We start from the raw sequence: 11,815 nt of genomic DNA on the forward strand, positions 1-11,815 counted from the left end.
AGACTTTATTTTTGGGGGCTCCAAAATCACTGCAGATGGTGACTGCAGCCATGAAATTAAAAGACGCTTACTCCTTGGAAGAAAGGTTATGACCAACCTAGATAGCATATTCAAAAGCAGAGACATTACTTTGCCAACAAAGGTCCGTCTAGTCAAGGCTATGGTTTTTCCAGTGGTCATGTATGGATGTGAGAGTTGGACTGTGAAGAAAGCTGAATGCCGAAGAATTGATGCTTTTGAACTGTGGTGTTGGAGAAGACTCTTGAGAGTCCCTTGGACTGCAAGGAGATCCAACCAGTCCATTCTGAAGGAGATCAGTCCTGGGTGTTCTTTGGAGGGAATGATGCTGAAGCTGAAACTCCAGTACTTTGGCCACCTCGTGCAAAGAGTTGACTCATTGGAAAAGACTCTGATGCTGGGAGGGATTGGGGGCAGGAGGAGAAGGGGACGACAGAGGATGAGATGGCTGGATGGCGTCACTGACTTGATGGACGTGAGTCTGAGTGAACTCCGGGAGTTGGTGATGGACAGGGAGGCCTGGCGTGCTGCGATTAATGGGGTCGCAAAGAGTTGGACACGACTGAGCGACTGAACTGAACTGAACTGACTGAGCCTTTATTTAAAAGAAAAAACAGCAAATGAAATAAGTCAACAATGTCCTAGGATTCTGAGGAATAATGCTATGAAAGCTGAAGAAAATTCATAATAACAGAGTATCTTATTATAGAGAACAGTTTCATTACTATGGTTACAAAATACTGCCATTATTTCTGAGAATGCCACTGGAGGAGTTCAATGAGCAGGGAGACAGGAACAAAAGAATGAACTCTTCCCCAGTTTTGGTAAGCCACACACACTAAGGATCAGAACATTAGGCGACTCAGCCCTCGGTTAAATTACTGAGATACAAAGCACTGGAAAATAAATCTCATAAAGACCTCATGGGCTTTGTTTCAAAGAGCAGTTGGCCAGTTTATAAAAAATGATACTTAAACAAACATTAGCCTGATTTTCCATCTTTCCTAGTTATCTTTGCATAACTAAGATTTAAGGGGTTGTGTGTATGCATTTTTCCCACTTTTGTTTTGACTAGACAGTTTTCACGAGGGGGAAAATGCTGTCTAATCATTATACACTGTAACCTTACTTCAAATACCACAAATTGTTTCAAAGTTTACTCTGTGATAAAAACCTACCCTAAGTTTTTCCATAACAGCTGCTTTCCTTAAACATCAGCTCAACTTTAATTTCACAAGGCAAACTACACAAGAAAAGCCAAAAGTAAAGTCTTGTTTCCTTCAAAATTCAAACAGATGTTTTGTGTAATCAAAACAATCCACTATTTGAAACTCCTGTACACACACTGTACTGACTTCCAGGTTATGTGCTAAAATCTTTAAAACACTAACTAGAAAATAAGAGGATGTCCCCACTGGAAATGTTTTAACATTCATTTTAATGAGGGTTGCAAAGGTTCACTTTGGACTACCGGAAAAACCCGATCGTTAAGGACAATCAAGGTGTTTTAGATGAGTACTTGATTCACATTGCTCTCAGCGCCCAATCTCAGCCATAAATCCAACTAACAACAGCAATATGCAATGAAAATTCACTTACAATGCTGCTTGACTTAGGACAAGGAAAGAACACAAGATCTTTATCTATAATTACCATTATAATTAAAGACACAGAAAGCAGCTTAGTCAAAGGATAAAATGGAATTGTGTCCAATGGCTAGCTCTGCTGACGTACCACATTGTACAAGGACTTCCTTTTTAATGTCAAATTATCATAGATGAACAGGCCACATATCACTCGTCCTACTCTCAAATACAAGTAGATGATGCCTTCCTTACTGCTCTGTCCTTTCTAAGGTTTCTACATGTTGATTTACATGGGAAACTGAAACACTTCTGAGTCTCACATTTAACACACTTGCAGATACTAAATATCTTTGGGAAATCTACAGGTGATATTGACAGAGAAAACAGAGGTGGGAAGCGAGCACTGGGTAAGATGTTTTTCCCGTTTACCTCCTTACCAGAGAGATGATTTGGGGGCTGCCTTCTACTCCCAACAGATCGGCCCAATCCCAGCAAAGTAAGCCCACTCAGACTTGCCTCAGCCCTAAGCCATTTGTCAGCTCGCCAGGTCAGCGCTAAAGCTGCCCAAGAAAACAAATCTGAATGAGCAACTTTCATGTTGACTTTCCACCTACAACGGTGATCTTCACTCTCTTTACTGTTTAAGGTCAGTGACAGACTTCTTTCCAACAACCTGAACTTGGCTAACTACACAGAGACATCTCCAAACCACTCTTTCTGTATTAGTAACAGTTTCAGTTCAGTTCAGTTCAGTTGCTCAGTCGTGTCTGACTCTTCGCGACCCCATGAATCGCAGCACGCCAGGCCTCCCTGTCCATCACCACCTCCCAGAGTTCACTTAGACTCACGTCCATCAAGTCGGCGATGCCATCCAGCCATATCCTCCTCTGTCGTCCCCTTCTCCTCCTGCTCCTAATCCCTCCCAGCATCAGAGTCTTTTCCAATGAGTCAACTTTTTGCATGAAGTGGCCAAAGTACTGGAGCTTCAGCTTTAGCATCATTCCCTCCAAAGAACACCCAGGACTGATCTCCTTCAGAATGGACTGGTTGGATCTCCTTGCAGTCCAAGGGACTCTCAAGAGTCTTCTCCAACACCACAATTCAAGAGCATCAATTCTTCGGTGCTCAGCTTTCTTCACAGTCCAACTCTCACATCCATACATGACCACTGGAAAAACCATAGCCTTGACTAGACGGACCTTTGTTGGCAAAGTAATGTCTCTGCTTTTGAATATGTTATCTAGGTTGGTCATAACCTTTCTTCCAAGGAGTAAGCGTCTTTTAATTTCATGGCTGCAGTCACCATCTGCAGTGATTTTGGAGCCCCCCAAAATAAAGTCTGACACTGTTTCCACTGTTTCCCCATCTATTTCCCATGAAGTGATGGGACCAGATGCCATGATCTTCGTTTTCTGAATGTTGAGCTTTAAGTCAACTTTTCCACTCTCCACTTTCACTTTCATCAAGAGGCTTTTTAGTTCCTCTTCTAACTTCAGTCAAATCACCACCTTTGTCAGTAAGGTAGAGCAATAATATAGCCATTTTACTGCATCTGGACTGCATTTTATAAAATGAATAGAAAAAACTGCCAACACTAGTGATAAGCACAGGACTCAAACTTAATGCAACTAAAACAGAGTCCTTCAAACAGCAAGAAAACGGATCCAAACACCATCTAGACAGATGGTATCTGCATAAGTAGCTGTAAAGAAAAAGACCAAAGTTAAAGATGATATTAAAAATGGCTGAACCAGGGGGCTTTCCTGGCGGTCCAGTGGTTAAGACTTCACCTTCCAATGCAGGAAGGTGCAATGGACGGTTTGAAGGGTGCAGGTTCGATCACTAACCAGGGAGCTAACATCCCACATGCCTTGCTGTGGCCAAAAAAACCAAAACACACACAACAGAAGCAATATGACAACAAATTCAACGAAGACTATTTAAAAAAAAAGAGGAAGAAAATGGTTGCACCATGTTGTCAACGGTATCTAAAAAGGGTGAAATCGGGATTTTCTTCATTATTTTTAGTCCTTTGGGAATTGAAACAGCCATCCATACACACTCCTATTAATACATAAGCCTATTAGCTGACTTTCACATATTTACATTTACTTAATACCTCCGGAAAAATGTCCATAGTTGAAGGTAGAGGCCGACTACACTATTCCTGGGTATAAGCATAAAAAGCGTGGCTGCAAATGAGTGGCTGGTGCATTTAAAACACTGCCTTGGTCACCCTGTAATTCAGCAAAGAGTTGAATCAAACATAGTACCTACAACATAATCCCAACCTACAAAGTAAAATTATATGTTAAATCTGAGTCAAAATATCAAATACAGTTCTGTCTGGGTGAGGATATGTATTTCATAAATACCCCCTCACTGTTCAAAAGAGCATCAGTCGTGAAAAGCATCAACTTTTGCACTTGGATCCCTTCCAGGTGTGGAAGCAACACGTGGTATAATGTGGACCTAACGTTTCCAATCACTATAAACAAAGAGCTGTAGAGAAAAAGAGTTGTGTAACCAAAAACACACAACAGGGGGTTCAGCTAGTCTACAGAACGTGCTCTGTCTAGGAGGAAAGAGGAAATGCACCCACACAGTAACCAGGGAACAACTCCAGGGTGTCAGACGACCATGTTCTAGGTGGTATAGACAGGTTTGGGGTGCAAGTTCTGAGGGAACTCGAAAAGTAAGGGAAAGGTCATTTCTGAGGAAAAGGCTTCTTGAGCTTGGCCTTCAATGCAGAGATTTGAGTTTTACAGAGAAAAAGGAGAGACACCTCAGGGAAATCAGTATCTTTATCTGGTACCTAATTTACTCTTCAAAGAAGTCTTCATGGATTGATTGTGTGTGTGCTTATCTGTTTTAAGCTACAATCTAGAGGTGAAAAGATGCCCTGATGAGGAGGATCGACCAATTCCAGTCAACACTTAACAGAGGCCACCCTCTAAGAACCTCCTGTGGGGACTTCAGTTATCTCTAACTCCCATGACCCCAGGTTTTGTTAACCAGCGGAATGATGAGAATTGGTGAAAACTGCAAGAACTCTCGATACACAGCTGCTACTGCTGCTAAGTCACTTCAGCCGTGTCCGACTCTGTGCGACCCCATAGATGGCAGGCCCTCCAGGCTCCCCTGTCCCTGGGATTCTCCAGGCAAGAACACTGGACTGGGTTGCCATTTCCTTCTCCAATGCATGAAAGTGAAAAGTGAAAGTGAAGTCACTCAGTCGTGTCTGACTCTTCATGACCCCATGGACTGCAGCCTACCAGGCTCCTCCATCCATGGGATTTTCCAGGCAAGAGTACTGGAGTGGGGTGCACAGCAACTCTGCCCAAATTCCTGCATGAAGAACTTGAGCAAACTTTAACAGGGCTTCTAGCAGCCTAAGGCTGCATTGCCTGGGATAACCCAGCTGCCTTCTGAGTCCTTGTGCAGAAAGGTTCAGGGCTGGGAAAAGATATTTATATAGTTAAGATAAGCCCTGACCTCCTTTTCTTAAGAGCATTATACAATCAAGAGTCCTTCCTCTGCTCCTGTGGACAGCAACAGGCAGACACATCTCCTAACAAGTGTGGAATGTCTTTCTCAAGGACTTAAACTCCTTTCCTTTAAAATGAAGTCCTCTGGAAAGATAGGGCCTATCTCCCAGTCTCGGTGGAAGAACAGAATCTAACTTGCTAGCTAGGAGACCCTGCTGGCCTCATCCCCCGACCCATACGAACAAACACGTCTCACTTCCCTAACTCTGCTTGGGCCCCCACTCACTCCTCCCTTTAAAACTCCCAGGTACCTGTAAATCAGAACGCAGCTCAGCTCTTTCCGTCAATGAGTGATTACCGAATAAAATCTGTTTTCATTGCTTTAACTAACGTCCAGCTTTATCTATCTTTGACAATGGGGAGTCTCTGGGTGACTTTTGACAATTAACATAACAGACATTAGAAACAGACTTTTGTTGGGGAAAATCTCAGGAATCAAGTATATGATCTGGTTGGAAATACCTTGGCATTCCTGCCCTTATATGAACTGGTTATAAAGACAAAGTGAGTCTTCTGCCTGAGAGGGGCACCGTGGGTTTGATCTATCCAAGAGGTCCCATGCTTCGGCAGTCCTGGGCAAGTTCTTCCTTCTAGAAGGTTATCTGCCTCAGGTGAACATGCAAGCTGCATGTTGGTTCACCAAGAAGGACAAAGAGCTGCAACTTCGAGAAGCCACAGGTCAGGCTGCGTACCTGTTCTGTGCCTGCCCTGTGGATAACTGTCTGCGCCAGTGGCAGAATGTGGTCTGAGACTCACTGTCTATAACCTGGACGGCTGTGAGGAAGAAGCTGAACCTCGCCAGACTCCTGACAACTGCCAATAACTACCAAGACGGCCGCATGACGATGTATTTAACACGGCCTTAGGGTCACTATGAAAGTGAAAGTCGCTCAGTTGTGTCCGACTCTTTGAGACCCCATGGACTCTTTGAGTCCATGGAATTCTCCAGGCCAGAATGCTGGAATGGGTAGCCTTTCCCTTCTCCAGGGGATCTTCCCAACCCAGGGATCGAACCCAGGTGTCCCACACTGCAGACAGATTAAAGAAACCAGCTGAACCACACGGAAGCCTAAGAATACTGGAGTGGGTAGCCTATCCCTTCTCCAGCAGATCTTCCCAACCCAGGAATTGAACTGGGGTCTCCCACATTGCAAGTGGATTCTTTATCAACTGAGCTATCAGGGAAGCATTATAGCTCTTTACCAACTGAGCTATTAGGGCCATTATGAGCAACAACAATCAGCAGCAGTTTCTGATTTATTCATATTGTATTTAGAATAATAAGGAATAGCAGTCTCCCAGTTAAAAGATCCGACTCAAGTCAGGTGGAGCAGTGTTGAAGGCCTGGCTCCACCACCATGTAAACATGAGTCAAGCTAATTTATCTCTTGCACTTCAGTGGCCTCATCTGCAAAAGGAAGCCAAAATGAACGTTCCTCGACTGCACAGAGTTCCTGTGAAGTGTGAGTGATACAATGTAGGTAAAAACAGCACACTTGTGGACGTGAAATAAGCTTCAGCTATTGTTAGTATTATCATTAATGCTTATACCTGCCTGGATCCAGTAAAACCTGCCCAGCCTTACTCTCAAATTGCCTTGATAGTGATAGATTTTCCAATTATATATTTCACCTCTGAAAGGGCATCCTGTCATTTTTCAGTAGTGAGCCTACCTCACACTTCCAGCCCCAACTAGCCCTTAAGTTCCAGGAGAGCAAGGATGCGCTTTGTTCACTGCCCAGAGGCCTTAGCACAGTGCTGGGTACCCAGAGGCCTTAGCATAGTGCTGGGTACCCAGAAGGTATAGAGTGACCATCCTCCTGTGATTTCTGCTTCCATTAGCATCCACCAGGGTTTCCCTGGTGGCTCAGATGGTAAAGAATCTACCTACAAGGCAGGAGACATGGGTTTGATCCCTGGGTCAAGAAAGTCCCCTGGAAAAGAGAATGGCTACCCACTCCAGTATTCTTGCCTAGAGAATTCCATGGAAGAGGAGCCTGGCAGGCTACCGTCCATGGAGTCACAGAGTCAGACACGACTGAGCAACTAACACACTAGAAGCCAACAGCCCAAGCAAAATCTAAGTGTATCAGAGTCAAAGCAAAAATAAAATGACCTGGAGACTGTCCAGGTACAACTGGGTAACAGCCACCAAGATGTGGGAGGTCCCTCACTCTGTACCAAATCCTGTTCTAGAGACATTATTGCATGTAATCCTCCCAATAACCCTGGGAGATATTATCATACCCATTCAACAGCTGAGGAAAACTGAGGGTAAATAATACGCACAGTCACACCAGCCCTCAGTGTCCAAATTTCCCAATTCAAGCCCAGCCTATTTTCTGGGTTACACATTGTTTCAGTTAAGGTCCCCGAATTTCTATCTCCAACCTCAAACTTCTCCCAACTTAAAAATCCAACTGATAACTGGCCATCTCTATTTCACTTCTAATAGGCATTTCAAATGTAGCAAAGCCAGAAGAAAACGATGGGTTTTTCTTGCCAAAGATCCTTCTTCCTCACCTCAGCGAGGCACTACCATCTATTCAGTTGCCCGGGTCACAAACAGAATCTCTTATTTCCACATTCCACTTCTAACCCATGCAGAAGTCCAGCTCTACCTCTAAAATATGTCCAGAAGCCAACACCATCCCACCGTCAGCACTGCTACGCCCTAAATTAAGGTAGTACACTCTCTTCTTGGCCTACAGCAACAGCAGATTGCCAGGATTCAAGCTCTACCAGGAAGGATTCTGGTTCACTGCTGAGGCCTAGAACACTGCTCACATCCAGGAGGAGGCGGTTTAAAAGCATTCACTGAATGAACGGTTTTGACTGCTCTCACCTCCACACTAGTCCCTGACACACTCAAATCTTTACGGCGCCCAAAATGATCTGCTAAGTGTAAATCAAGCCACAGTTCTCACCTGCTCAAAATCCCCGAACAACGTTTCCCTGTAAGAGAAATAAAACCCCAATCCATCGGTGACTGACCCCACCTGGCCCTACCTGCCTCTTTACCTCATCTATGACACTCCAGCCTCCTGGACTCTTCCAACACCTCACTGTTCCTCAAACACCCTGGAAGGCTCGCTACCCAGACCCTCACATGGGTGCCTTTCCATCAGTCTCAATTCCAAGGGCATCTTCTCACAGATTTCCCCAACAACCCTACAGAGGCCGCTTTGCCCACCAGGACCTGTTACAGTATCAGTATTGTTTACTGATTACAGTATATTATTGTTTCATTGCTCCAACGTTTATATAACGCCACCCCATCCCTGCCCCAGCGGGACCAACCACTGAGGGCAGAGATGATGTCTGTCTGGCTCACTGCCCTATCTCCAGCTCTTAGCACGTGGTAGGTGCTGTGATATTGTGATATAATCAGGAATATTTATTTGGTCTTCTACTTGGGTATGGGAGGCCCAGAAGACTTAATGCTGACAGCTGAAATGTGTGGGATGCCAGACAGGGAGGAGTGTGGTGTTGTGGGATTAGGCCCCTAGCCTGGGGGATATCTGACATCCAGGTAATGTCAGAATTAAACTGTATTGTTGCACATCCAGTTAATATCCGGGGAGTTGGGGAACTAATTGGTGTGGAGTGGGGGGTGTGGGGTCCATAAACTGATGTCAGAAGTGATGTAAGTAAAAACAATGCACATGTGCTCAAAAAAGTTTTAAGGATTTCTAGACTTAGATACTTTCTGATGGTGCTGTGTGTGTGTGTGTTTTTTAATGTAAACTTAACAGTTTCATTCATATGAAATCATAGCGTCATCACCCGCCTCCCAGCGTTGAGACCCACCACAGTGAAGCCTCAAGCAGTCCCAAGAAAGCAGAAGTTAACTTCCCTGTGATGAACAGCCAGTATTTGGTTCTTTCCAAAGTCCTGAGAGGGGGATTTTAGAAACAAGTCATAAAACCCTGCCAAAATATCGACCATACCAATAATTCTTTTACAAGACCCACTTGAGTACTGGCAATAATTTTCTGAGCTCTAAATTACCCACTGGGAGCCACAGAAAGCCTCAAGGGGCTTTCAAGTGACTGGGGACGGGTGCCTCGAAATATTGTAACCTAATTACTATATAATGAGGGGTCACCTCAAAATGGAACTCCCTCAAAATAACCACAGTGAACGATCTGCAAAGCCTTCTTGAGATCTGGAATATCTGAAAGCCGCCTTCTGAGGTCCACTTTGGTCTCCAGTGCCCTCTCTTGTCACTTTGCCTGACTGAGGGCAAGTCATTCCACCTCAAGTTAAAAACCTCGATTTCCTCATTTCTGAAAAGACCAGCTTGAATGCATGCCAAGGACAGTATCAGACCTCAAAAACCCAAGCGATAACTTCACAGGGCCACTGGAAAGAGGTCGGATTATCTACCAATCTAATCGGTGGCTATACAGAAACCCACAGCTTAACCCCTGCATCCCGTATGGGCTGGCCTGATCATCGCAAGGCTGAATGTACCAGCAAGCAGCGACAGCCGGGCTAGACTCACTGGGAAAAACGAACCATTAAAACTCTGTAAAGAAATGCTGATAATCAACATGTCTGAGAAGGTGGGAGCGCAACGTCTGGCAGACTTTACCTACTTCTTCCTTTCTAACTCTGCAAGAAGGAATGAAAGCAGCGTTAAAGGTTAACACCTACTACCAATTCTGCCCTGACGCACTGCCAACCGGTAGAAGACGCCTATCCCAAGCGGGCACAGGCGTTTTAAGATCTCGGGAGCTTAATAGGCGAGAGTTACAAACAGGCTCGGGCAAGTTCACAGCTGAAAGGGGGATGAGAAGGCTCGAGGTTCCTAGCCAGGGGGCGCGTTCGTGTCCAGCCAGGGTTGGGTCGGGAAATTTAACAAGCAGGGCTGACTCTTCCCTGCGCCCAGACCTGAGCCCTGCGGTTTGGAAAGCAGGCTTCTCCGTTCTCAAATGAACAGAGCCAGAGCTCTGGAGCCTTGGGAGATGTCAAGCGCAATCCGCCTGAGCCAAACGAGCCGAGTTTCGTTCAGGGCATGATAGAGGAGTGGTTGCCCAAACCCATGTCTTCTGGATTCACGGGGCTGGCAGAGCCCGGTGGCCTACGGAGCTCGGCTCCACACACTCGTGCCCTGGAGAGTAGGCGACACGCTCCAGAAACAGTCGGCACCTTCCGCCCGAACCCTGCCTGCCCCGCCCTAAGCCAAGTTCCTACCTAACGCCCAACGAGAAGACCTCGAGGTCACCTCTCGGGCTGCCCCCCGTGTGCCTCTGGTCCGCCCGCCGAAGCAAAGGGTTTCCCCGACGGCTGAACGTCGCGCTCCGGCCCGGGGCACTCACCCAGGCGGCGCGGGGTCACCCGCCCCACTTTCGGCGGCGGAAGCGGGGCGCACACCCAGGGAAGCCCGCGGTGCCTCGGGCTCCTGGCCAGGTCTCCACCGATCCGTCTCCCTCTTCTCACCTGGCCCGCACAGCACCGCGCTGACATAGCGGCGGCCGACCACCACCACCCGAGCGCTCGCCGGCTTGCAGCTTCGCTCCGGCGCTCCTGGCTAGCTCCGGCCTCAAGCGTCCGTCTGCAGACCGCTCACACCTCTACGCCGCGCAGCCCCAGCTGAGCTTGGGGGACCTAGGCCTGGGTGAAAACAACCTCCGCCAAACCCCGCCCCTCCGCTGCAGGCCCCGCCCCGCAGCCCCAGGCCCCGCCCCGTCAGGCCGCCACCGCCCTCAGCCCCTCCCTGTCCCCGCCCCTTCCCAGGGCACCGCCTCCGAACCCGGTCTCCCCGGCTCGCACTTCCGCTGGCGTCAAGCAGCAGGCAGTGGTCATCACTTCCCGGTGCTGCGCTGGACTGCGAAGTCCGACCGCCAACAGGCTGGCCTGGCACTCTCGGTCCCCGGCCCTGAAGGGAGCAGCGGCCCCCAATCCGCGGCTCCGGTGGAAGAGCTGGTTGCTGACTCCAATAAAGCTAGGAGCCTTTTGTGAGCGATTCCGAGTGCTCTGCACTGAACCGGCGCGATAGGGATGGCCGGGTGCTAGTCTGTGCTCGGCCTCGCGCGGAACTGGTGTATGCAGGGGATCCCTGTTTCAGAAGTCCCTTTATCTTCTTCATCTCCCAATAAAATTTCTCAAACTTTGGTAAGATCCCCTCTGCCCAAGCTACGAATCCCTGGTCACTTAGCTGTCTTGGCACGTTACCATGGCACCTTAAGGGATCCAGGGAGAACCCTTTCTGTGCTTCCCTGTTTTCCAGTCTCTCCTCCACCACCCATAGGAGAGCGCATCCTCGCCCAGGGACTTAGTTTGCGTCCCTCCTTCCTTCTCTGGCTTCCCAGGTGGTTCAGAGGTAATGAATCACCTGCCAATGTAGGAGACACAGGGAGCGCCGGTTCAGTCCCTGGGTGGAGGAAGACCCCCTGGAGGAGGAAATGGCAACCTATTCCAATATTCTTGCCTGGAAAAATCCCTTGAATAAAGGAGCCTGACGGGCTACGTCCATGGGGTCACAAAGAGCACGGATATTTGTTACATGCAGAAAGAGTTCTCCCTACCTAAATCTCCTCATGGCCACTTCCCCAAGCAGAGGAATTTCTGTTAGTGCAAACTTTGCACCAAATTCCTTTCATTCCTTAAAAGAAGGATTATTCTCTGTATTTTAGAAGTGGGGCGACTGAAGCTCAG

General features: G+C 47.3%; 1 protein-coding gene across 4 annotated transcripts in view; it reads right to left on the reverse strand.

Moving 5' to 3' along the window:
- SERINC5 (serine incorporator 5) overlaps positions 1–10,752 on the reverse strand; it is a 108,456-nt gene extending 97,704 nt beyond the window's left edge. For 2 of the 4 annotated variants that reach the window (XM_002690460.6, XM_024997903.2), the window contains exon 1: positions 10,598–10,752. In XM_002690460.6, coding sequence (XP_002690506.1) covers positions 10,598–10,624 — 27 coding nt within the window. In that variant the 5' untranslated portion in view covers positions 10,625–10,752. Of the gene's footprint in view, positions 1–8,173 lie in introns of all 4 variants that reach the window. The other 2 variants (XM_005211406.5, XM_059890758.1) reach the window with 2 other exon arrangements.
- Positions 10,753–11,815: the final 1,063 nt, after the last annotated feature.

Source organism: Bos taurus, chromosome 10 (assembly GCF_002263795.3).
Source record: "Bos taurus isolate L1 Dominette 01449 registration number 42190680 breed Hereford chromosome 10, ARS-UCD2.0, whole genome shotgun sequence".
Taxonomy (NCBI): domain Eukaryota; kingdom Metazoa; phylum Chordata; class Mammalia; order Artiodactyla; family Bovidae; genus Bos; species Bos taurus.